Source organism: Mobula hypostoma, chromosome 5, assembly GCF_963921235.1.
Source record: "Mobula hypostoma chromosome 5, sMobHyp1.1, whole genome shotgun sequence".
Classification (NCBI taxonomy): domain Eukaryota; kingdom Metazoa; phylum Chordata; class Chondrichthyes; order Myliobatiformes; family Myliobatidae; genus Mobula; species Mobula hypostoma.
The window spans coordinates 163,667,044-163,693,861 of NC_086101.1; the positions used below are offsets into that span (position 1 = coordinate 163,667,044).

Genomic DNA, 26,818 nt, shown 5'->3' on the forward strand with positions numbered 1-26,818 from the left:
CACTCTCGAGTAAGGGTAGAGGTTATGTATTGGAATTAGATTATTATATCACTAGTACTGAGTCTTTCATACTGTTCATGTAGATCAAATCATTATACAGTGCATTTAGGTAAAACGGGACAAAGCAATAAAAGAATGCAGAATAAAGTAACAGGGACAAAATTTAAATTTAAAAGTGTAGAATGATTATAATAGAAGTAATGAGTGGATCTGAAGATTGAGATAGAGTTAGCTAAACATCTGTTTTACCTTGTAGATAGCAAACAAGAATTTGTGGTTCTTCAAAATAGGATCCTATTTGATCTTATTGAATGGTGGATTAGGCTTGGAAGCCTGAAGGGCATTCTGCTTATAATTTACATGTGAATGTGGTCAGATATTGGTTAAATATGTCGAAGTTGCTTTAGTAATTTATTGTAAGATCACGACCAAGATCCAAGCACATTAATCATTCCAGTTTTTTTTAAAGTTAATTTATTAAGGAAAACTTATATTCTGAATATTGTTTTCTGAATTTCACTCCCAGTCATATGATATTCAATTGTATTAGTAGCAGTATATGCATCATTCTTAATTGATAGTAGTAGTTAATATATAGCGATTGCAGTGAGAATTTCTTCGCACGTATCCAATACTTTCCTGAAATCTTTCATTGTACTTAACAAACATAGAAGAGTACAGTATGGAAGCAGGTGATTTGGCCCACAATGTCTGCTTCATCTTAAGCTAATGATACCTATTTAAACTAACTTCATCTTTCTGCATGCAGTCTATATTTCTCTACCCCCCACTGCTCCTCTAAATATCTCTTAAATGTTGCTATTATGTCTGTCCCCACCACCCCACCTCCTCTGGCAGCACATTCATGGTGGCTCTGTGTAAACTGAATTCAAAGATTTTTAATCCTGGCAGCATCCTGGTGAACTTCTTTTGCATCCTCTCTAAAGCCTCATACTTTTCATATAATGCAGATACTTCTCCAAACGTAGCCTAACCAAATTTTTATGCAGCTGCAACATGACTTGAAAATTGTTATGCTCAGTGCACTGACCGAGAAAGTCAAATATGCTGTAAGCCACCTTTACCACCCTGAGTTGCTACTTTCAAGGACTTGGACCCCAAGTTTTCTCTATTATATAAAAGTTGCTGGTGAACACAGCAGGCCAGGCAGCATCTCTAGGAAGAGGTACAGTCGACGTTTCGGGCCGAGACCCTCCGTCAGGACTAACTGAAAGAAGAGCTAGTAAGAGATAAAGCCGACTGGAGTGAGTTGATGGCAGAGACACGTTCCAAGAAAGGATATATGGCTGTGATAGCAAGTTTCAAATCTCTTACTGGCTCTTCTTTCAGTTAGTCCTGACGAAGGGTCTCGGCCCGAAACGTCGAGTGTACCTCTTCCTAGAGATGCTGCCTGGCCTGCTGCGTTCACCAGCAACTTTGATGTGTGTTGCTTGAAATTACAGCATCTGTAGATTTCCTGGTGTTTGCGTTTTTAAATTCTCTACTGCGAAGCTTCTTCCGGTGATACCTACATTGAAGAAGTTTAAATCTTCTCTTCGACGGGACTTTAATGAAACCATCTCTCACTGCTCCCCATCTATAATTTCTTTGGTGCTTCAACTTTTCGACCTCATTTTGACTCAGACTCGCTATCACAGCCATATATCCTTTCTTGGAACGTGTCTCTGCCGCCAACTTACTCCATTTGGCTTTAGGATTCGTTTTCGAGCCTCTCAATTTGGACCTTCTGATGCCTCTCAAATCCCTTTTGCCAATCAACTGTCCAGCTCTTGGCTCCATCCCTCCCCCTCCTGTCTTCTCCTATTTCAGATCTCCCCCTCCCCCCCCACTTTCAAATCTCTTACTAGCTCTTCTTTCAGTTAGTCCTGACGAAGGGTCTCGGCCGGAAACGTCGACTCTACCTCCTCCTAGAGATGCTGCCTGGCCTGCTGCGTTCACCAGCAACTTTTATGTGTGTTGCTTGAAATTCCAGCATCTGCAGATTTCCTTGTGTTTGCGTTTCTCTATGCAGGTTTCCCCCGCCATCCGAAGGTAGAGCGTTACAATGAAACAGCTCGTAAACCGAAATGTCGTAAAGTGAAGAAGCAATTACCATTTATTAATATGGGAAAAATTTTTGAGCGTTTCCAGACCCAGAAAATAACCTACCAAATCATGCCAAATAACACATAAAACCTAAAATAACAGTAACATATAGTAAAAGCAGAAATGATATGATAAATACACAGCCTATATAAAGTAGAAATACTTTTTGCAATCATTGAAGTACTGTTTAGCGTAGCGAAAATCTCACACATGCACTCTCGACAGAAGCACTCTCTCCAGTAACCTTTAAGCTATGAGGCTGCCAAATCATACTAAATAACACAAAAGTACACAGCCCATATAAAGTAGAAATACTTTTTGCAATCATTGAAGCACAGTCTAGCGCAGCAAAAATCTCACGCATGCGCTCTCGGTGGAAGCACTGTCGGCGCAGACGCTGTCGGTAGAAGCACTCTTTCCAGTAACCTTTAAGCTGTGAGGCTGCCAAATCATACCAAATAACAAATCATACTAAATAACACAAAAATACACAACCTATATAAAGTAGACATAATGTATGTACAATGTAGTTTCACTTACGGGAATCGGGATGGTGTGTTAGGCTGAGTCGTCGGAAATTGGGGTGGTGGGAGGTAGAGGAGACTGGGATGTCATCTCATTGTAGTCTATTTCCAATAGGGCAGCCAGGTCATCTTCTTCTATGTCTACCTGCCTCGATGTCGAAGGTCGAGGTTCGTCGTCTGCTGTGGCTGATGTGCAAGGCTTGAAAAACGACAGTATACTTGACTGCTGAGCCTCGCGCATTTTTAGATCATAGAGTTCTTTGTAAGCACTCAAAACATCCTGCAAACCTGCCCTAAACCTACGTGCCCTTTCAAAATTAAAGTCATACTTTTCTGCAATCATTGCAGCGCTCTCAATCGCAGCGAAAATCTCACACACCTGCTTCATGTTTAGTCCCTGGACGACTTCATTTTCGCTACTGCGTTCGTTTTCGATTGTTATCCTTTCCTCTTGCAATTGCATCAGCTCTTCTGTCAATTCTTGGTCATGGGATGCCAAAACCTCTTCAACATCATCTTCGTCAACTTCCACAAACCCAGCCTCCTTAGCCAAGCTCACTATTGTCATATTTATTGTTGATGGTTCGAAGCCTTTAAAATCGTTCACCGCTTCGGGACATAGTTTCCTCCAAATGCCATTTCTCATCGAGACTGTTAGCCTATCGAGAGCATCTCCAATGTTGGCGATTGCCAGTTTTATATTGTAGTCTTTCCAGACCTCTCGCAAAGATGCTTCGGAGTTGCCCTCTCTGTCAATAGCACTTAAAATAAAACGCATCACGTTTTGTGTATAGTAAGCCTTAATTGTGGCTATTAGGCCTTGGTCACACGGCTGCAGCAACGATGTCGTATTCGGCGGTAAGAACGCAACATGAATGCTATTGCCATACTCGGTAATGGCAGGCGGATGAGCAGCACAATTATCGACAATCACAAGACACCTATTATCGAGGTTATCTTCTCTACAGTATTTTTCAACAAAAGGACGAACGTATCTGCTCATGTACTCAGAAAAAACCACTTGGGTGTTCCAACTGCTTGGATGTGAACGGAACACAACGGGAAATGTTTTCTTATCAATGCCTTTAAGTGCCCTCAGATTTTCTGAATGGTACACTAGTAGAGGCTTAGTAGCGTTAATAATAGGCATTGGGGTAAACCTGTCCTTAAATGCCTTGTGTCCCTTAGCCTGCTTTTCTTCTTTCGAAATAAATGTCTTACTCGGCAATTTTTTCCAATAAATTGCAGTTTCGTCACAGTTAAACACTTGCTTATACAAATAACCACCTTCTGTAATTATTTTCTTCAGTTCTTTTGGGAACCTTTCAGCAGCTTCAGTTATCAGCCGAAGCACTCTCTCCAGTAAACGATAAACTATGAAGCTGCCCTCGCCTCAGAAACCGATCAAACCACCCGTGACCACCTTTAAATTCCACTTTCACAATACTTTCATCACCATCAGCGAGTGCTTTCTGTTTCAGCTTATTAAAAAGACTGACTGATTTCTCCTTAAGTGTCAGATAACTTAAAGGAACACCACCTTTTGTACACCTATCAATCCACTCAAGCAATAGACCTTCCATTTTATCCATTACTGGATGCCGACTAAGAGAGACCACTTTGCTACGAGCAGAACCAACAGTAACATCGGCAGCTTTCAAGATTTTTTCTCTCTGCATATAAATAGTTCAAATGGTGGATGCAGGCAAGTTCAACGTGCGGACAATGTCCTTACTTCGTTCACCACGATCGAAATGCTTAATTATGTCTAGTTTTACGCTAAGTGTAACACCCTAACGAGCTCTTTTAGGCTTTTCAGATACCTTAGAACTCATCTTGCTAACGGATGCACAAAATAAATCGAGATAAAGCATGTGTTTAAGCAATGGCGGCTAGAATGCAGTTCCGGGGGAGGAGCTTGGCTGCTCGGGGCGCGCGCTGCTTTATTTTTCGCACATTGCTTTTTTCGTAAGTGAAAAAGCCTTCTATTAGCGAAAACAGGGTACTAATGTAGGTCTTTTGTAACAGTGAGGTTTCGTAAAGCGAACGTTTGAAAAGCGGGGGACACCTGTATATCATTTCTCTGAAGGGTCCTGTCATTTAATGTATACTTCTATATTTGACCTGCTTAAGTGCAATACCTTGTGTGTGTCCATTTGCTATTTCTCCACCTTATCCTATTGTATTTCTTAGTTTTGAGGTTCTGCCATAAAACACTTCCAAGACTTGTCCTTGAAATATATTTGTTTTTTCCTCTAAGGATATTGAAGCTGAAACGTTGAATTGCGGGTTTTGGGACCTGAAAGACAATGAGTTACCATCAGCAGAAAAACGAAAGAAAACAAAAATGGTGGATATTGATCAGAGTTCCTCCAATGGACTCAATTCAAATCTAGGCCTGAGTATTCAAGGTGAAGAGGATGTTGAAGTAAAGCTGGAAGAAGAAGAGGAGGCTGGATTTGCAAGTGAACCAGAGGAAGGAGAAATCACAGATTCTGAGAAAAGCAGTTTTATAGATGAAGAGACAGAAGAGTCAAGTGAAAGTGAAGATGATTTTATGAATGAGGGTAAGTGATGTTTTAATCGATAGTGTTGTTTTAAATAATGCTATTTGAATACATATATAAATAATCAGGAGGGAAAAGTTAGTTATACTGAGGCATACTATATTTGAATGGCATTTTAAAATCACTTTGTAATGAAAACTTAGTTTATGATAAGAATTCACAAATGCAGCTTAATACTGCTGTGTTCTGTATTGGATGGAGGCAGTAATCATGACATCTTTTCTCCTGAGTCTAGAATCCTATAATTCAAAGGGATTTCTATGTGCTTTCCCCCTGTCTGAAATTGCATTTAAGCCGAACAAGAGTGGAAGTAGTCAATAATACAGTAATTACAATGTAATCATAGGATTGCTATAATAAAAACAGAAAATATAGGAAACTCTCAGGCAGCATCTTTGAAGAGAGAAATATAGTCTATGTTTTAGATCAATGCATTTTCATCAGTTTGCGTTAAGTACTTCAGGATATAATATTTGGAAACACTGAAGCAAATATTGCAGGTAGAGAAGCTGTACTTGGCAACAGTGGTAGTAATAGAAAAATGTGAAACAACAATCACTGTCATTAAATGGAAATTCACTTGGAGATAAAAGACAATGTGCCTGTGTATAGGCTACCATCTCTCCATGGCCATCCATATGTTGTTTGGATGTAGTAAGTGTATCTTATCGACCGGAAAGTTCCAGTTTGAGATAGCGCTACATGACAGCGCTACATTGACATGACAGCTTACTGGTAGTTTGAAAGCAAAGGAATTTGATTAAAAGCATTATTCATAATATTTTTTTGAAGTTAATTGTGGTAAACTATCACTGCATCAACAAAGAGGTGAGCAAAGGCAAAACAAATTCGTGAGATGTGCCCTGCTGGTGCGCTGCAAAATTGATGCACTTCTAGTTGGAGCCGTGCTGGCTGGAGTGAAGAAGATGAGATAGACAAGTTTCGATGGCTGGCCAGGATACAAGGGTGGATTGTTCTCAGCACCAAGCCAATTTGGAGAGGTGGAGAATGGCTTCTTCACCAGCGAATCCAGGTCCAAAGTGAATCGCTGGCTGGCGTGTTCTAGGCCCGGAGCAATTCTCCACAGCGAGGTCTAGGTCCTAATGCGAGGACCAATACACTTTTTGGACAATCTAGATGCCGGCCCAGATAGACTGTTAAGGTAGGGTGTCAGGCGAGGTTGGATCGCTTTGGGCACCACGCTGATTTGCAGTGGTCAAGAATGGCTTCTCTGGCAGCAAAATCCTGGCCTGGAGCAATTCGCATTGGCGGGACCAGGTACCAGTGCAAGGATTGGGCAATTTAAACACCGGCCCAGATAGTCCGGGCATTCCTCTCTCCGTGACGCTATGACTATGAGACTGAACCCGGTTTGCTGTGTTTCATGTCTGCAAACTTTGTGCCGATTTGCCCCGCTAGTGTGATGAACTGAATGGCAGGGCTTTGGGTCTGCTTGGGGGATTTGGATCTAAGGACTCAATTTGGTTTGGAATGCTGCTTTTGTTGCTGGCTTCTGCTGTCTACATGATTTGTTTTCTGTTTCTTTTCTCTTTCTCTCTGGGCACTGGGGGGGTCTTTTTTTTATTGGGCTCTTTCAGGTTTCTTGCTTTTCCAACTGCCTATAAGCAAGCAAATCTGAAGGTTGTATAATTTATACATTCTTTGATAATAAATACACTTTGAATCTTTGAACGTTGAAGCATCTGAACTCCAATGATATGATTGGACAGTAACAAGTCTGTGGGCAATACAAAAAACAAAGTTCAGCCCACTGAGAGTCTTGACAACAGATAGCTCTGCTCCTGGTTTTGCTAGCTGCCAAAATTGAGAGTGTGATTTATCATTTTATAAATGTCTGATGTACATGAGATTACAGGCTATTAAAATTCAAGCTTTTAAATTTTAAAATATTAAAATCAATTTTTTATAAAAGGTTAACCGAAATACCAAAAACATTAAAAACTTTAATGCTGTGGAGTGAACTGACAGAACTATCAACAAGACTTGAAATTAACTATTTGCAGTATAAGTAGGTATTTGAATCCATTCCAGTGTTTGAACACGGGTTGTTCTGAAACTCTTGCCCAATTATACCCTTGCCCAAATCACCACTTCCACCACCTTAAGGACAAAGGTAGCAGGGAATGGGAACATTACTGATCTGCCCCACATTCCAATTCTTATGCCAGTTCCCCATAGCCTTGAATTGCCCTCCGTAGTTAGGCATTATCCAGACTTGAAATTAGATTGCAATTCCTTTCTTCTTGCTGTATTTAAATCCTGGAACTCCCCTTTTATTACACTTCTTGGCAGAATCTCCTCCAGAAGGAATAAAGTGTTTTTAAGATGACAGTACACCATCTTTTCAAAGACATTAAGAATGAGCAATATTCTGTTTTCTCAACGTCGCCCACACCCTCTAAAGTAAGTTTTTAAAATCTAATCCTGAGAAATGTATTTACATGTAATTCAAGTAATCACCTTAATTCTGAAACATAAGATAAATTGATGTCCATTGTCACTCGTGATAAAATTTGCAAAACCAAGATGTCAATGCCTCCTCCAATGTCAGCATTTTGTGGCTGCAGTATGTACTATTTTCAGAATGTATTGGATTAACTGATGATGATTATTTAGAAAACACTCAAATCTCCTCTGTTATTCAGCACTAAGAAGACTGGGCAACAATTAGTGTAAGTACAGTGATGCATTTTAAGGGGAAACTTAAGATGTACACAACGGAGCAAACAGTAGAGGGATATGAGAAGAGAATTTTGTGGGGATGGTGTTAGGGGTAGGTTGGCAAGAGATACTGCGAGTTGAGTCAGGAAGCTCTTGTGCTATACAAATACCAATTAAATCATTGATTCTATTATGGTTATTATATTATGGATAATTGGGTATGCCTGCAAGAAAATGAATCTCAGGGTTGTATATAGTGACATGTATTTTGATAATTTACTTAGAACTTCAAAATATTCACAAAGACATTTGGGCTGAATTTTCTGTTTATAGATATAATTCTCTGTGGTCACTAGAACATTGTAAAATAAATTATAAATACATTATCTCTGTAAAATAACTCATAAAATGCATAGTAGAGCGATGCAAATCAAAATTTTTCATGTGTAGAAAAAAATTAAGTTTTAAGATACAAGTAGAGTGAGAAGGGGAGGAAAGAAAATGGTTGGTAAGTTGATGGAAAAGATCCTGAGAGGCAGGATTTATGAACATTTGGAGAGGCATAATATGGTTAGGAATAGTCAGTATGGCTTTCTGAAAGGCAGGTCATGCCTTACAAGCCTGATTGAATTTTTTGAGGATGTAACTAAACACGTTGATGGTAGAGCAGTAGGTGTAGTGTATATGGATTTCAGCAAGGCACTTGATATTGTACCCCATGCAAGGCTTATTGAGAAAGTAAGGAGGCATGGGATCCAAGTTGCTGTGAGGTGGACCACAGGTTACAACAGGAAATTGAAAAGATGAGTCAAAGGGGCAATGTTATGGTAGTCATGGGAGATTTTAACATGTAGGTCGATTGGGAAAATCAGGTTGGTAATGGATCTCAAGAGAGTGAGTTTGTTGAATGCCTAAGAGATAGCTTTTTAGAGAAGTTTGTTGTTGAACCTACTAGGGGATCAGCTATACTGGATTGGGTGTTATGTAATGAACCGGAGGTGATTAGGGAGCTTAAGATAAAAGAACCCTTCGGTACCAGTGATCACAATATGATTGTGTTCAATTTGAAAATTGATAGGGAGAAAGTAAAGTCTGATGTAGCAGTATTTCAGTGGAGTAAGGGAAATTACAGTGATATGAGAGAGGAGATGGCCAAAGTAAATTCTAAATAGCTGCTGGCAGGGATGTCAGCAGAGGAGCAAAGGTGTACATTTCTGGGAAAAAGTGAAGAAATACTCAAGTGGTAAAATAGTACAACTGTGGTTGACAAGGAAAGTCAAAGTTATGGTAAAAGCAAAAGAAAGGGTATAGAACAAAGCACAAATTAGTGGGAAGACAGAAGATTGGGAAGTTTTTAAAAACCTACAGAGAGCAACTAGAAATCATTAAATGGGAAAAGATGAAATATGAAAGCAAGATAGCAAGTAATATCAAAGAGCATGGCTTATGAGAATAGGTTGAGTGAACTTGGCCTTTTCTCCGTGGAGCGATGGAGGATGAGAGGTGACCTGATAGAAGTGTACAAGATAATGAGAGGCATTGATCATGTGGATAGTCAGAGGCTTTTTCCCAGGGCTGAAATGGCTAGCATGAGAGGGCATATTTTTAAGGTGCTTGGAAGTAGGTACAGAGGAGATGTCAGGGCTAAGTTCTTTACTCAGAGAGTGGTGAGCACATGGAATGGGCTGCCAGCGGCGGTGGTGGAGGCAGAAACAATAGGGTCTTTTAAGAGACTCCTGGATGGATACATGGAGCTAGAAAAATACAGGGTTATGGGTAAGCCTAGGTAGTTCTAAGTTAAGGACATGTTCGGCACAGCTTTGTGGGCCGAAGGGCCTGTATTGTGCTGTAGGTTTTCTGTGTTTCTAAGGGGAAATTGCAGTGTGGATCCAGAACTGGCTTCCCACAGAAGGCAAAGAGTGGTTGTAGACGGGTCATATTCTGCATGGAGGTCAGTCACCAGTGGTGTGCCTCAGGGATCTGTTCTAGGACCCCTACTCTTTGTGATTTTTAAAATGACCTGGATGAAGAAGTGGAGGGATGGGTTAGTAAACTTGTTGATAACACAAAGGTTGGAGGTGTTGTGGATAGTGTGGAGAACTGTCAGAGGTTACAGCGGGACATTGATAGGATGCAAAAATGGGCTGAGATGTGGTAGATGGAGTTCAGCCCAGATAAGTGTGAGGTGGTTTATTTTGGTAGGTCGAATATGATGACAGAATATAGTATTAATGGTAAGACTCTTGGCAGTGTGGAGGATCAGAGGGATTTTGGGGTCCAAGTCCATAGGACACTCAAGGCTGCTGCGCAGGTTGACTCTGTGGTTAAGAAAGCATATGGTGCATTGGCCTTTATCGATTGTGGCACTGAGTTTAGGAGCCAAGAGGTAATGTTGCAGCTATATAGGACCCTGGTCAGACCCCACTTGGAGCACTGTGCTCAGTTCTGGTCGCCTCACTATAGCAAGGATGTGGAAACCATAGAAATGGTGCAGAGGAGATTTACAACAATGTTGCCTGGATTGGGGATCATGCCTTATGAAAACAGGTTGAGTGAGCTCTGCCTTTTTTCCTTGGAGTGACGGAGGATGAGAGGTGTTTAAGATGATGAGAGGCATTGATCGTGTGGATAGTCAAAGCTTTTTCCCAGGGCTGAAATGGCTAGCACAGTTGTAAGGTGCTTGGAAGTAGGTACAGAGGAGATATCAGGGATAAGTTTTTTACACAGAGAGTGGTGAGAGCGTGGAATGGGCTGCTGGCAGTGGTGGTGGAGGCGGATACAATAGGGTCTTTTAAGGGACTCCTGGACAGGTATATGGAGCTCAGAAAAATAGAGGGCTATGGGTAACTCTAGGTATCATCTCAGGTAAGGACATGTTCGGCACAACTTTGTGAGCCAAAGGACCTGTATTGTGTTGTAGGTTTGCTATGTTTCTCTAAAATAAAAATACGTTAAAAAGTAGATTGCAGTGCCTATTAAATGACAGAAATGATGGTTTTAAAAAAAGGATAGTGACAGTCCAGACGTATAAATGAAAGAAGCAAAATCATTAAAAATTAGAAAACTGCAAATGCTGGAAGTCTGAAATCAAACAAAACATGCTGGAAACACTCAGGTCATGTCTGGAATCTGTGTGTAAGAAAAACAATTAAAATCTCAGGACTAAGAACAAGGGAAAATACAAAACAAGTTAATTTGGCCAAAAGGAACATCTCAGATAGAGTGAAGCTGGGCTTACAGTGATAACTTGCTGAAGAAGTAGTCGGGTCAATCCGCAGGCCAACCCGAAAGTTCTTACCATTTCAGTTCGCTATCTCACTTCTACTCTAACCTATCTGTGGCCTTCTGCACTGTTATTATGAGGCCTATCTGAAGCTTAAGAAACTGCAGGTCTCATTTTCTCATTGGGCGTGAATTATTGAATTCATCAACTTCAGGTAATTTGCTTTCTCTTTCTGTCTCAGAAGTAGCTGCCTATCCTCCTATAATATTGTCTCAGCTTTTTCGTCTCTCTGCTTGCGTGGCTAGACCTCTTGACATACCCTACACTTTGCATTTTACAGCTTTTAGATTCCTCAGTTTGTGTTTATCTGTAACTGCCTTCATTTCACACCTTTTAAATTTCTTTGTGTTAAATAAAAGGAATACCACTGACAATCTGAAGTGAAATGGGAAATATAAGAAATGTTTACTTAGTTAAATTGAGATTGCTCTGGTTCTTTTGGCTATGTCATTTGTTAAATTTCAAAAATAGACTTTATTCATAATAAAAATATATGTACACACACAAAGGAATAAACAGTGCACAAGACTTGTACTGCATATTCATGGTCATTACACTAACTAGTGTAAGTTCTTTTAAAATAAACATAACAGTTACTCTTCCCAAGCTGTAAGGCTGATCAACATCTCCACCTGTCCACACCCCAAACGAGTAGCAGGCACCCGTTAATCCCAGGGGATCATAGGTTTGCACCTCCTGATGGACTGTGTTCTTTCCAGTTCACAAGCCTGATTGGGAAGATTTGAAGAATCGGCTGTTGTCCATGCAGTGGGTTCCCCCTCTCTACGTCACTGATGTAGCCCAAGGGAAGGGCAAGCACCGATACAGCTTGGCACTAGTGTCATCACAGAGGTTGCCAGAATGAAGTTGTAAACAACATCAGACTGCCTCAGGGACCTCGGCTCTGGATTTACTCCCGAAGACTTCTCAAGGATGGGTATGACCACAAGGCAGTGGAGGTTTAAAATAAGAGTTTTCCTTCTCCTAGTGGACTGCTGTCCAAGGCTGACGAGCCCCACCTCCCCCGAAACAACTGGTTTTGAGGCGCCAATGGTCTGTCAGTAGAAACAGTTCCGCTGGACCTAGTAGCTAAGCCACGTGAAGGGCAAGAGCTGGACTTGGTTGTCAGAGGCTGTTCATGTCGCATGCCATTTGGATCACTTTATAGGTAGTGGGAGCTTATCTCCACTACCACCCCTGGCTATGACACTCTTAGGAACCTCATACCCCGAACCACCACTATTTTATCATTTCCTGTCAGGGTCATCTTATGCAGAGACAATCCTGTGCCTAGCGTCACTTTAATACAGTCATTATGCAAACTATCTTTTGTACTTACATTTATTGCGGTCTTTATTATTATTATGTTCTTTATCTTATTACATTTATTTTGTGCTGCAGCCGATCTGGACTAACAATTATTTCATTCTCCTTAACACTTGTGTACTGGAAATGATATTAAACAATCTTGAAGTTTGATGTGACTTTCATTGTTTTCTCCCTGATGCGAGAACAGAGAACATAAGTGACTGACTGTAGGGTTTGGGGAATGATAAGTTGGGTGGCATGAAAAAAAAAGTAGTGAGTGATTACACCCTATGTATTAGGCCAGCATCAATAACATGGAGGGAAGTGGTGTAGGAGAGAAAAGTTAGGTTTCCTCGGGCAATGACTTCTGCCACCTTTCAAGCTCAGAATTTAGGAGAAATCCGTCACAGTTATTTCTGGAGCATCTGAAGTGTTCTTGAAGTTCCCACATGTTGTAATAATTGCAGGTTAATAGGTCTGAGTTTCCTGATAGTGTTCTAAGAACTTATGGTAGTTCTTCTCTGTTCCTTTTTTAGATACACTGACTACTAATTGATACTTTGAATAAACTACCTTACCCTTATTTTGTATTAAGTACAATTTTGTTTTCGCATTGAAGCTATGTAAAAGCTGAAATATTACCAACTTAACTCTATAGAACTTTGAGATACAATGATGACAATCCACAAAATAATAATGAGTATTAATAGCTTGCCATGAAGAACTTTACTTTATGTTAAAAAGAACTTAAGGGTGTATATTTCAGTCCAGAGTCCGTTGTAGTTTAATAGTATCCAGTTTAAAATGTTATCAGTGGTTCTTCATTCTGTACTAAATAAACAGAAAATACTGGAAACAGTAAGACCAGAGAATGAATTTGGAATATATATTTATTAGTCACTATTTGTCTCCTATAAATACTTGATGTGCTGGGTATTTCATGCATTTTGCTTTTAGATTTTCATCCTTCACTTTTTTAACTGTAAGTCGCTGAAGATTCATAATTTTCATATGAAGGCTGAATCTCCTGATAATTTCGTAGCTCTGCATGGAACTTGTCTCCTAACTGTCAGAACTCCTGAATGTATGCATAAATCTCCATTGACAGGATTATTTGTTCAAAATTTGAACCACTTGTAGATTTCAGCAGTTTTCCAGCACTCGTCCTCAGTAATCTGTTCCCTTGCCAGTAAGCCCATTTTTTTTGATTGGAGAAGAACAACTGTGGGAGGAGGTTAGGGTAATTGTCATTTAATAGAGTTAAATGTTCAGAATATTTCCAGTGATTTTTAATAATTTTAAAAATCGAGTTGTTAAATTTTAATGTTTTGCAATTTTGTGCCAAAGATTTTGAGATTGTCTTAACCATTAGCCATTAGATGTTTTCTCTATAATCATGATTTAAAACCGCATTAGAGGAAATTTGATTAAGAGACCTCACTCCAATTATGAAGAGACAGAGGGCAAATAAGTGGTACCTACTTTGTTCGGGGTTTAGGCCAGTAATAAGCATGCCTGGTGACTTACAACCAAATATGTGTTTGCACTTTTCCAGAGGAATAACCTGTATATTTTATTCAAATTTCTAATCATTGCTGCTTTCCATCATATAGGTCATCTGTGGCCTCCATGTATCCGAGTGATGGTAGTGCGATCACCAGTCCTGGCACCTGGTACACTGTTCATTATCACTGCAGAAAAGTCAGCAACTATTGGAAGGTACAGGAAAATATTAAATTTTATAAACGAAGTTAATGAGAAGAACGTTATTTAACTTGGAATAAGGATTTTAACTAGCACTGTATTGTAAGGTTTTTGCAAAACTTAAGAGAAGACTACTACTTCCCATTGAGTTCACTGTTTCATAATAATTCATACTGTTTTTTCTTTGTAATGTTTTTTTCTTCTTAAAGATTATCAGCATTGATATTAATGGCCTTAAGTAATTTGTTTAGAGGAAGTGATCATTCTAAATTTAAAAGCATTTTTAAACATTCTTCCCAGTTCTAATGATCTGAAGCTCATATATTGATTGCCATACACAAAGAAAGCACTAGTAAACAATAGGGTGGTCACAGTCAGAGTTTAGGCTTCAGATAGTAGATGGATGACCACTAGGAGAAGTAAGGTGAACAGGCGGTTAGTGCAGGGTTCTTCTGTGGCCATTCCCCCAGCAACAAGTATGCCCCTTTGAATACTCCTGGGGGGGGGGGGGGTTATTATCAGGGCACAATAGCAGCAGCCAGGCCACTGGCACTGTTGCTGACTCTGAGTCTAAGCAGAGTAGAGTAAAGTCAGTTAGAGCGTAGTGATAGGAGGCACAATAGTTAGGGGGGTGGACTGGAGCTTCTGTGGCCATGAAAGAGAAACCAAGATGTTGTGTTGCCTCCTAGGTGCAAGGGATCAGGATGTCTAAGAATGGCTGAAAAATATTCTCAAGAGAGAAGGGGACCATCCAGAGGTTGTGGTGCACATTGGCACCAGTAGAAATGGGGAAGAGGTCCTGTGCAGTGATTATCAGGATTGAAGGAAGAGGCTGAAGAGCAGGACCTCTAAGGTAGTAATCTGGATGACTCCCAGTGCCATGTGCTAGTCAGGGCAGAAATAGGATGAGAGTACAGATGAATGAGTGGCTGAGGAACTGGTGCAGGGGACACGGTTTCAGATCTTTGGGATCTTCTCTGGGAAAGTTATGACCTGTACAAAAAGGACGGGTTACACCTGAACTCAAGGGGGACTAATATCCATGTGGGTAGGTTTGGTGCTACCGGGGTGCTTAAAGCCTGTGCCCCTCAGCTATGTGGAGTACTTCACCATGTATTCAACCTGAGCCTGAGGCTCCGGAGGGTTCCTCTACTGTGGAAGACATCCTGCCTCGTCCCTGTGCCGAAGACGCCGTGCGCCAGTGGCCTCAATGACTACAGACCGGTGGCATTGATCTCCCACATCATGAAGACCCTGGAGAGACTTGTTCTGGAGCTGCTCTGGCCTATGGTCAGACCACACTTAGATCCCCTCCAGTTCGCCTACCAGCCCCGACTAGGAGTTGAGGATGCCGTTGTCTCCCTGCTGAACCGTGTCTACACCCACCTGGACAAGCCAGCGAGCACTGTGAGGGTCATGTTTTTTGACTTCTCCAGTGCGTTCAACACCATCCGCACTGCTCTGCTGGGGGAGAAGCTGACAGCGATGCAGGTGGATGCTTCCCTGGTATCATGGATTCTTGATTACCTGACTGGCAGACCACAGTACATGTGCTTGCAACACTGTGTGTCCGACAGAGTGATCAGCAGCACTGGGGCTCCACAGGGGACTGTCTTGTCTCCCTTTCTCTTCACCATTTACACCTCGGACTTCAACTACTGCACAGAGTCTTGTCATCTTCAGAAGTTTTCGGATGAATCTGCCATAGTTGGATGCATCAGCAAGGGAGATGAGGCTGAGTACAGGGCTACGGTAGGAAACTTTGTCACGTGGTGTGAGCAGAATTATCTGCAGCTTAATGTGAAAAAGACTAAGGAGCTGGTGGTAGACCTGAGGAGAGCTAAGGTACCGGTGACCCCTGTTTCCATCCAGGGGGTCAGTGTGGACATGGTGGAGGATTACAAATACCTGGGGATACGAATCAACAATAAACTCGACTGGTCAAAGAACACTGAGGCTGTCTACAAGAAGGGTCAGAGCTGTCTCTATTTCCTGAGGAGACTGAGGTCCTTTAACATCTGCTGGACAATGCTGAGGATGTTCTACGAGTCTGTGGTGGCCAGTGCTAAGATGTTTGTTGTTGTGTGCTGGGGCAGCAGGCTGAAGATAGCAGACACCAACAGAATAAACAAACTCATTCATAAGGTCAGTGATGTTGTGGGGATGGAACTGGACTCTCTCACGGTGGTGTCTGAAAAGAGGATGCTGTCTAAGTTGCATGCCATCTTGGTCAATGTCTCCCATCCACTGCATAACGCACTGGGTGGGCTCAGGAGTACATTCAGCCAGAGACTCATTCCACCGAGATGCAGCACAGAGTGTCATAGGAAGTCATTCCTGCCTGTGGCCATCAAACTTTTCAACTCCTCCCTTGGAGGGTCAGACACCCTGAGCCAATAGGCTGGTCCTGGACTTATTTCATAATTTACTGGCATAATTTACATATTACTAATTAACTATTTATGGTTCTATTACTATTTATTATTTATGGGCAACTGTAACAAAACCCAATTTCCCCCAGGATCAATAAAGTATGACTATGACTATGATTTGCTGGAGCTGTTGGAGGGGTTTTAAACTAACTTGGCTGGGAATAGGAACCGGAGTGATAGGGCTGAGGATGGGGCAATTGGTATACAAGTAGAATCAATATGAAGTGAGACTGTGAGGAAGACCAGGCAGATGACAGGGCAAAATTACTGTCAAATGGATGAGTTGAAGTGTAACATACACTGTAGCAATATGACAGGCAGGTAGGCAGAGGGAGTGGGGTGGCTTGTTGGTATATTAAAAAAAAAAAAAAAAAAATTAGATCAGGTCCTTAGAAAAATGTGACATAGGATTGTAAGATGTAGAATCCTTTTGGGTTGAGTTAAGAATCTGCAAGGGTAAAAAGGGTGGGAGTTATAGACAGGCATCAAAACTGTAGACAGGATGTGGGATACAAATTACAGTGGGAGATAGAAAAGGCATATAAAAAGGGCAATGTTATGATAGTGATGGGGGTATTAGAGTATGCAGGTAGACTGCAGAAACTCAAGTTGGTACTGAATCCCAAGAGGGGGAATTTGTCAACTCCCTATGAGATGACTTTTCAAAGCACGTTGCAGTTGATTGGGTGTTGTGTAATGAGTCAGCTTTAATGAAGGAGCTTAAGGTAAAGGAACCCTTAGGAGACAGTGATCATAATATGATAAAACTCACCCTGTAGTTTGAGGGAGAGAGAGAAGATAAAGCCAGACATATCAGTATTGCAGTGGAGTAATTGAAATTTCAGAAGTATGAGAGAGCACCTAGCCAAAGTTGATTGGAAGGGGTCACGGGCAGGGATGACAGCAGAAAAGCAATGGCTGGAGTTTTGGGGCAATTCAGAAAGTGCAGGACAGATGTATCCCAAAGATGACAAGTATTCTAAAGGGAGGAAGATACAACCATGGTTGACAAGAGAAGTCATAGACAGTATAAAGAGAGGTCATATATTATAGCAACAATTAGTGCAAAGTCAGAGGATTGGGAAGCTTTTAAAAGTGAACAGAAGGCAACTGACCAAACCATAAGGAGAGAAAAGATGAAATATGAAGATAAGTTAACCAATAATATAAAAGAGGGTATCAAAAGATTTTTCAGATGTATAAAGAGTAAAAGAAACGAGTGGATATCAAACTGCTGGAAAATGACACTGGAGTGATAGTATGGGAGATAAGGAAATGGCGGACAAAATTAATAACTATTTTGCATCTGCGTCACTCTGGAAACTCACCAGCAATGTACCACAAATTCAAGAGTTTCACAGGGTGCAAGTAAGTGTAGTTGCTATTAGTAAGGAGAAAGTGCTTGGGAAGCTGAAAGGTCTGAAGGTAGATAAGTCACCTGAACTAGATGGACTACATCCCGGGGTTCTGAGAAAGGAAGTGGAAGAGATTGTGGAGGCATTAATAGTGATCTTTCAATAATCTCTAGATTCTGGAATGGTTCCGGAGGACTGGAGAATTGCAAATGTTACTCCACTCTTTAAGAAGGGAGGAGGCAGAAGAAAGGAAATTGTAGGCCAGTTAGCCCGACTTCAGGTGTTGTCAAGATGTTGGAGTCCACCATTAAGGATGCAGTTTTAGGGTATGGAGGCACATGATAAAATATGCTAAAAGTCTGCATGCTTTCCTTAAGGAGAAATCTTGCCTGACAAATCCATTGCAATTCTTTGAGGAAATAACAGACAGGCTAGAGAAAGGAGAGTCAGTAGATGTTGCTTATGTGGATTTTCAGAAGACCTTTGACAAGGTGCCGCACATGAGGCTGCTTAACAAGATAAAAGCTTATAATATTACAGGAAAATATTAGCATGGCCAGAACACTGCAGGAGGCAAAGAATGGCTTCAGAATAGAGGGATCCATCTAGAACAGAAATAAGAAGGAATTTCTTTAGCCAGAGGATGTGAATCTGTAGAATTCATTGCCATAGACATCTGTGAAGGCTAAGTCATTATTTTGTTGGAAGTGCCAACATGACTGATTCGATTTCCTTAATGGAATATCTGAATTCACTGAGAAAAGTAACTTGTTTAATGAGTATGGTACATAAAATGTACTTTGTTCTGGTCAGTATTAGATGCCAAAATTCTTCCTTCTAATTTTATGCTGTACATACTACATAATCATCATTCACTTACTAATTCTCAAATTTGTTAAATTTGTCTCTACCAACTAAAATTAAAAGTAAAGATGATTTGTTATGAAATGGTGATTTACCAAAGAACTTGAATATTTGCCTGTTAACTGTCTTCTTTTCAATATTTCTGAATTGTTTAAATATTTTTCCATAGACAGTTCTGTTACTGACACAGGGAATGTCAATATGATTGTGAGATGTACAGCATTTCTAAGAGAGACAGGGATTTCCTTGGATATTTTTGTCACTTTTACATTAAATAATGCCCAATGTTAAATTTCATAAAATGGAAGTGAATAAAAACCGTTGCATAAAGGATTAATTTCTAAAGCAGGGGTTCCCAACATTTTTTATGCCATGGACCAATCCGTGGACCCCAGGTTGGGAACCCCTGTTCTAAAGTAATTTGATAGCAGAACGGAATATAGTACAATGCATTCTACTAAGTATATGTTTCTTTTTAACAGAGAGAAAGATATGGGCCATGCCATCAGAATAGCTGAACTGGGAGTTAGTAAGGTTAGTTATATGATTATATTAAACTGTACCAAGCTGAAATAGAATGGAATATAAATGATTATCGCTAGTGATTAATTACTTTTAAGAGATTTAACCTAATTTTATTCTAAAAGCTATAATTTTTTTTCATTATGGAATGTAATATTAATGCAAGTTTGAGTAAGGTATTAAAATGCCAGTTTCTTGGTATCTTGAATAGCAGCAATTTATTAAATATAGATTGATGCGGCAATCTGGAGCACAATGAAGGATCAGGCAGCACTGCGAAGGCAGAGAATAGTTGACACAAACTCGGACTTGGGACAGGCTGTCTACCAACATCTTTATAAACCTACCGATTCCTAAGGCTATCTTGACTACACTTCTTCCCATTCTGCCTCCTGTAAAAATGCTGTTCCCTTTTTTTTCAGTTCCATTGTCTCCACTACATCTGTTCCCAGGATTAAGGCTTTCCCTTCCAGGTGGTAGAGATGTCCTCCTTCTATTCCCCACTCTGGCCTCTTATCTCTTCCCACCTTCCTATCACGTCACCCTGGTGCTGCTCCTTCCTTCTTTCCTCCCATGGTCCACTCTTCTCTCTTATCAGATACCTTCTTCTCTAGCCACCCACCTGGCTTCACATATCACCTTCTCGCTTGTCCTTCTTCCCCCTCCCTCCACCTTTTTTATTCTGGCATCTTTCCTCTTTCTTTCCAGTCCTGATGAAGGATCTTGGCCCAAAACATCGACTGTTTACTCATTTTCATAGATGCTGCCTGACCTGCTGAGTTCCTCCAGCAATTTGTTATGTATTGCTCTCTTAGACAATGGCCTGATTTTAAATTTCTAATTCTACTTAAGACCACAGATGAATCTTAAGTAGAATTACAAACTTAAAATTAGGCCAGAATATGTAGGAAATGCTCTGGTCAGCCAATATCTGTGGAGAAAGAAGTGATTCTCATTTCATCAAAATTGGTGCAATGGAAGTCAAGTCTGTTTCTGAAGAAGTTTGTCAAACAGAAGTACAAATGCTTCCTCCACAGATGCTACAAGTTCTACTACTGAAATTTGTATTTATTTTGTAGATTTGCTGTAATTGGCCTTTCTTCTATACAAACTTTTTGGTATTGTTATTCTATTTAAGATGACCTTCATAAATTCACTTGTAAGTTCCTGTTTTGTTTCCTTGTTGAGGAATCTCTTTGAGCCTCATCATGCTTCGAATTTGATCATTCTTCTCATTAACACAGGGAAGTTGAGCATACAATTTCATGTAATTTAAGGTGGTTGTTCAGTACTTTTGAAAATATCTATTATTGTTTCTTTATTTTTTTCACATCTTAATTTTCATCTTGTTTAGTTCCATGCTGAAGTATATTTTGATCAAGATCTGCAAAAGTACATGCTTGTAGACAAGGGGAGCCAAAACGGGACTGTTGTCAATGGGAACAGGATCCTTGCTGTAAGAATGTTATTTTAATCAGATTGTAAGATATTTTGCATCAGCTATTTTAGCACAGAGTGCAGTTGTGATCACTTAAACAGAAATTAAGCTGCTGTTCATTATAAGGTAAATATTAGTTTCAGTAGATTAATACGACCTTGAGTTCGAGTTCAGTTTATTGTCATTCAACTGTACATGTGTACCATCAAATGAAACAATGTTTCTCCAGACCAAGGTGAACAACACATAACTCACACACATAACCTAAAGCAATAATACCACTAGTAAATAAATAAATTAATAAGGTACATTTACAAGAAGTTGTAAAATAAACAATATAATACCACTGATGCTTCATACGTGATGAGACCTGGGTGGTGGTAGGGAGTTTAGTGGCCTGGGGGTTGAAGCTGTTTCCCATCCTAACAGTTCTTATCCAAATGTTATGGTACCTCCTGCCTGATGGTAGAAGGGGGAAGGGGAGATCAAAGAGATTATTAAACGAATGGGAGTGATCATGGACAATGCTAAGGGCCCTGCATATGCAACACTCCTGATAAATATCTGTGATGGGTGGACGAGAGACCCCAATGATCCTCTCAGCAGTCTTTGCATCTTTTATATGGACTTGTGGTCAGATGTCTTGCAATTTCGATACCAGATGGTGATGCAGTTGGTCAGGCACTCATGATGGTGCTTGTGTTCATTTAAAGCAAGTGGATACAATGGCGGCTGGGGCTGTGGTGAGATAGCCTCACTTGTTTCAGTCTCCTCAGGAAGTGGAGGTGCTGCTGTGCTTTCTTGACAAAAGAGGTGGTGTTGAGGAGCCAGGTGAGATCGTCTGTTATGTGCATTCCCAGAAACTTGGGGCTCCTAACTCTCTCTGGAGGAGCTGTGTATGTGCAGTGAGGAGTGGTCCCCCTGCATCCTCCTGAGGTGCAGAGTCATCCTTTTGGTCTTGTCCGTGTTGAGATTCAAGTTGTTGCGCTTGTACTGTTCTACCAGCCACTCTACCTCCTCTCTGTACATTGTCTTGACATCATTGTTGATGGGGGCAACCACTGTTGTGGCATGATGATTCAATTTGAATTGGATCTAGCAGTGCAGTCATGTGCCAGTAGCTTCAACGGCAGTGGATGGAGCTTGAGTCCAGTGACGCTCATCTCCTTTTCAGTGTTTGAAAATGACTGCTACTGATGCTGAGGACTCTTGGTTGGTCTTGTATCAATTTTCACAGAAAGGTTTAGGATTCTCACAAAATGCTTCAGTTCTTCTCCATGAAAGACAACTCGCCTTTAAGTATGTGCACTAAATTGGAATCCTTGAACAGAACTTTGAAGTTACTTCAAGTAAGATACTGCACAGTAAATTCCAACTCAACAGAAGAGGCAAATGTCACACTGATTTTCATAAGCTGGCAGATGAATAAGTTTTGTGGTTGAGCTTCTGGCCATAGTAAAATGATCTTTTAAGTTGAATGTCAAAAAAACGCTTTCTTCTGAAATAACCATAATTGTGAAAATTATATGTTGCTTAAAACATTGAATCTATCACCACTTCACTTTCTGTAAACTAGAACTGTACAAAAGTAACTAAAATTCAGATTTTAAAGACTGTTCATTCATTTTACTCTAAACATTTTCTGAAATATGGTGCCACAAGATTCTTAGTGGTTTCACTCTTGTGATCACTTAGGTTATTTTTGAGCTGTGGAAATAAAACAATGCAAAGATTATGTTTGGTATTTATTTGCTAATTGTTATATTGTAAAAGTAGTTGTTCTCAAACTGCTATTCTGGAATCAACTGGCAAAATTAATGCAATGTAATTAAAATCTGCTTGTCAATTTGCAGCTTAGTGTGTTTTTTTTTAAATTTCAGGTAAAAAATGAATGTGATCCCCATGGATTGGAACATGGTGATGAAGTAAAATTTGGGGAAACAGTATTATCATTCCATATCCATCCTGGAACTGAAACATGTAATGGCTGTGAACCAGGCCAGGTTATAGCTCACCTGCGCCTCAACAAAAAAGAAGAATCTGTAGGTAACTGAATGTAGTTAATTTTTTCAGGTTATTTTTATTGCTTTGTGTATTCCACCCCGGTGCTATTTAGATGCATTAGTTTTGGAACTAATGATGCACTGTTCTCCCATATTTGCGATTATCTTGTCAATTGAACTGACAGAATAGTGAATTTGCTTTGGGGATTTCAATAGAAATGACCGCTTAATTTTTTTTTGAGTTTTTCAAAAGTCTAGTAATGTTCTCCATAGAACAGTAAAGAAAGAAGTGAACCATTATTCAGGCGACCTTCTGCAACGATACAATCAATCGTAGTTATAAAATCTTTTGTTTTCTTTAGTCAAGTTTGCAGTATATTTACTGTTAGTAAGCAAGTATCACTAGTTCAACATGTCAGTTATTGTTGCAGTGATTTGAGGTGGAAGACATGAGCAGAGTTAGAATTGGCAGTATCTTGTCAATGGGTTATTCTTATTTGCATACCAAGGTTGGTTTTGATCCTCATGTTTTGAAACCAGATTCAATCACAGTGTCTCTATAGGAGCCCAAGAATGTAATTCTAAATTGTTAGCGAAGGTAAATAATGGCAATTGGTTCTCTTACACCTTTTAAGATTATCCAGAAGCACATATGTGTAGTGAACAATAGAGGTTTTTCAGTAACATTGTTTCTGGTAAGATGGTGGCACACTTGGACAAGGTAACTTCTACAGGGCCAACCAAGGGTGTTACTGTCTTTTATAAGCATATTTTTTATGATCGCAAGATCCTGCTGGACGTTAAGAACTTAAAGTACTATAGGGCTACCCCATCAGCGAGATTCTCATTGGCAGAGAAACAGAAGGAGCTGGATTTGGTGCAGATTGTGCTGCTGCCTGCGTGAGAGAGGCGTTGGAGTGAGTGTGCGAAGAGGGTATGCAGTCTTAACAGTGAGCAATTGTCTTAGTCATGTTTCTTGTGATTACAAAACCCTATTGGACATTGTTAGTGTGGATACGAGAAATTCTGCAGATGCCGTAAGTTCAAAGCAACACACAAAATGCTGGAGGAACTCAGCACGTCAGGCAGCATCAATGGAGATGAATACAGAGTCAAATTTTGGGCTGGGACCCTTCTTCAGGACTGGAAAGGAAGTGGGAAGATGCTAGAACAAAAGGTGGGGGGATAGGGAAGGAGGATAGCAAGGAGGTGATAGGTGAATCCAGGTAGGTAGGAAAGGCTGGAGGAGAATGATTCTGATGGGAGAGGGAAGTGGACCATGGGAGAAGGGGAAGAAGGAGGGGCACCGGGGGAGGTGATAGGCTGGTGAGAAGTGGTAAGGGGCCTGAGTGGGGAATAGAAGAGAGGAGGGGAGGGAATTTTTTTTTTTTACCAGGAGAAATTGATATTCATACCATCAGGTTGGAAACTACCCAGATGGAATATAAAGTGTTGCTCCTCCACCTTGAGGGTGACCTCATCATGGCACAAGAGGAGGCCATGGACCAACACGTCGGAGTCGGAATGGGAATTGGAATTAAGATGTTTGGCCACTGGGAAGTTCTGCTTTTGGCAGATGGAGTAGAGATGCTCAACAAAGCAGTCTTCCAATTTATAACGGCTCACACCAATGTAGAGTAAGCCGCGTCAGGAGCACCAAACACAATAGATGACCCCCAGCAGATATGCAAGTGAAATATTTCCTCACTTGGAAGGACTCTTTGGAGCCCTAAATGAAGGTAAGAGAGGAGGTGAATGGGTGGTGTAGCGCTTTGGCCACTTGCAGGAATGAGTGCCAGGATGGAGGTTAGTGGGGATGGATGAATGGACAAGGGAATCAGGGAGGGAGCAATCCCTGCAGAAAGTGGGGTGTGGTGGAAGGTAAAGGTATGTTCAGTAGGTGGATCCCTTTAAAAGTTGTAGATGTGGTAGGTGAGGACATATTTAATGCAGCAGGAAGATAGGATAAGCGCTGGTCTTCAGGAAATGGAGGAGCTGCGGGTGAGGGCAGCATTAATGGTATAGGAAGGGAAACCCCGTTCTTTGAAAGAGGACAGTATCTCTAAAGTCCTGGAAATAAAAGCCACATCTTGAGAACAGATGCAGCAGAGACAAAGGAACTAAGAAAAGGGAATAGCATTTTTACAGGAGACAGAGCGAGAAGAGGTTTAGTCAAGATAACTGTGAGAATCGATAGGTTTATAGAAGATACTGGTGGACAGTTTGTCTCCAGAGGTGGAGACAGAGATTGAGAAAGGCAAGAGAAGTGTCAGAAATGGCAGCTCTCTCCCCTTTCGAGGCTCTCCCTTCCCTTATGGTGGAATTCACTGGTTTATTGGCAAAAAGTGAAGGATATGCATGGCCTTGGTCGTAGCGAGGACTAAGCCTCAAGCTGCAGTGTCACTTATTTACAGCCACCCACGTGAGTGGCGTTGGAGTTGGTGTGCACCACCAGAGTATCGGAGGCGGTGGGGGCAGCATACATGCTGGTGTCAGTGCTGCTGTCTGATGTTCGCTTAGAAGATGTGTTCAACTGCAGACTGCAACTTTCGTGAACATAGGCACTTGGACTGTTTTTTTGTGTGACTGTATTTTACTTAGCCATGTATGACCATTGGTACAGTGTCTTTCACCTTGGCCCGGGAATAACACTGTTTCATTTGGCTGTGTTCATGGCTATTCATGTATGGTTGAATGACAGTTAAACTTGAACTTGAATTTCTCTACCTTAAATGGTGCTTGGGTGTTTGTCAATCCATCAAGCAGACAAGCCTTCATGATAATATTCCAGTAAAAATGGTTAAAGTCCTTCCATTGAATTAAGAAATTACATTTTGGGCAATGTATTCAAAAAAAAACATTGCTTAGATTTCTCAGTGCAGTGTTGTTGACTATTTTCCAAAATTTATAAGGATTGTAGCTCCTTTAAAAGTGGTTGCTCTAACCCTTGGAAGCACTTCTCATGGCTCCCAACTAAATACAGGTACATTTGTGTAGTTATATGCAAAAGCCATTGAGAGGCATTTCAGGACTAAAATGTCCTGAATACTTTAGAATAAGCTAACAATGTGTGTGTTTTTTTTAAACTTAACCCCTATAGAAACAAAAACTTGAGCAGTTATAGGCTGCAATCCAAATACAGTATTTGTTTTAAACAGTGCATTTCCACTCCATTCTTACAGATCTTCCCTTCAGGTTTCCACATCAGGTCTTTACCTCTGCTTCATCTCTGAAGTATTACCCTAACTGTTGTGGCGCATGATTTAATACAGACTGGTAAATAATACGGGTACTCAGCCTTTTATTGTTTTAAATTATTTTACTGGCATAACCTTGAGCTGCTTGAGATTACTAGTACTAAAATACAATTTACAGAACTACAGACTCCCTTTTTTCCATGACAAAATAGCTATGCTATCTTAATCAATATTTGGATGGAGTTATTTGGTGTTTAGAATCATGCACAAGTAGACCCTTGTTCTTTTAAATCAAGGATTCACAACCCAGGCTCTGTGAACCCCTTGCTTAAGGGGATTGGTCCATGACATAAAAGTGTGGGGAACCACTGCTTTAAATATACTGCTCATAGGTTTATTCTTTAAAGTTGCCTTCAAAATATCTACATTTATTTTATTTGGGTCATTACTAATAGGGGTATATGGTACTTGGTAAGAGATGTCCTTCCTTGCTGGTACTGTAAAAAAAAATGAAGGCACCATGTAATTTGACTTAAATTTTGATACTTCACTCTAAATGGTACAATGAAAATAGTAATGATTTACACAAATCATTAATGCCATAGACTGAAATTGGTCATTATACAGGCGAGGACAGAATTGAAATGCCAAATAACTGGAAGCTCAGTATTAGGTTTGTAGACAGAACTAGAAAATGATTGTTTAATCCATATTAAAATTACCAGTGGTATTAGAGTAGCATTAAGCTATTGATGTTAGTTAAAATTGTATGGTTTAAGTTTATTGATGGAGATTTAATTTACATGTTTAATAGAATTTATTTGTGTATTTTT

General features: G+C 40.4%; 1 protein-coding gene across 4 annotated transcripts in view; it reads left to right on the forward strand.

Annotated features, from left to right (window-relative positions):
* Positions 1 to 26,818, forward strand: part of aggf1 (angiogenic factor with G patch and FHA domains 1) — an 82,213-nt gene that overhangs the window by 26,437 nt on the left and 28,958 nt on the right. For all 4 annotated transcript variants that reach the window (XM_063049300.1, XM_063049301.1, XM_063049298.1 and 1 more), the window contains 5 exons: positions 4,891 to 5,197; positions 14,084 to 14,189; positions 19,308 to 19,359; positions 20,702 to 20,803; positions 22,666 to 22,831. In XM_063049300.1, the coding sequence (XP_062905370.1) occupies positions 4,891 to 5,197; positions 14,084 to 14,189; positions 19,308 to 19,359; positions 20,702 to 20,803; positions 22,666 to 22,831 (733 nt within the window). The remainder of the gene's footprint in view (positions 1 to 4,890; positions 5,198 to 14,083; positions 14,190 to 19,307; positions 19,360 to 20,701; positions 20,804 to 22,665; positions 22,832 to 26,818) is intronic.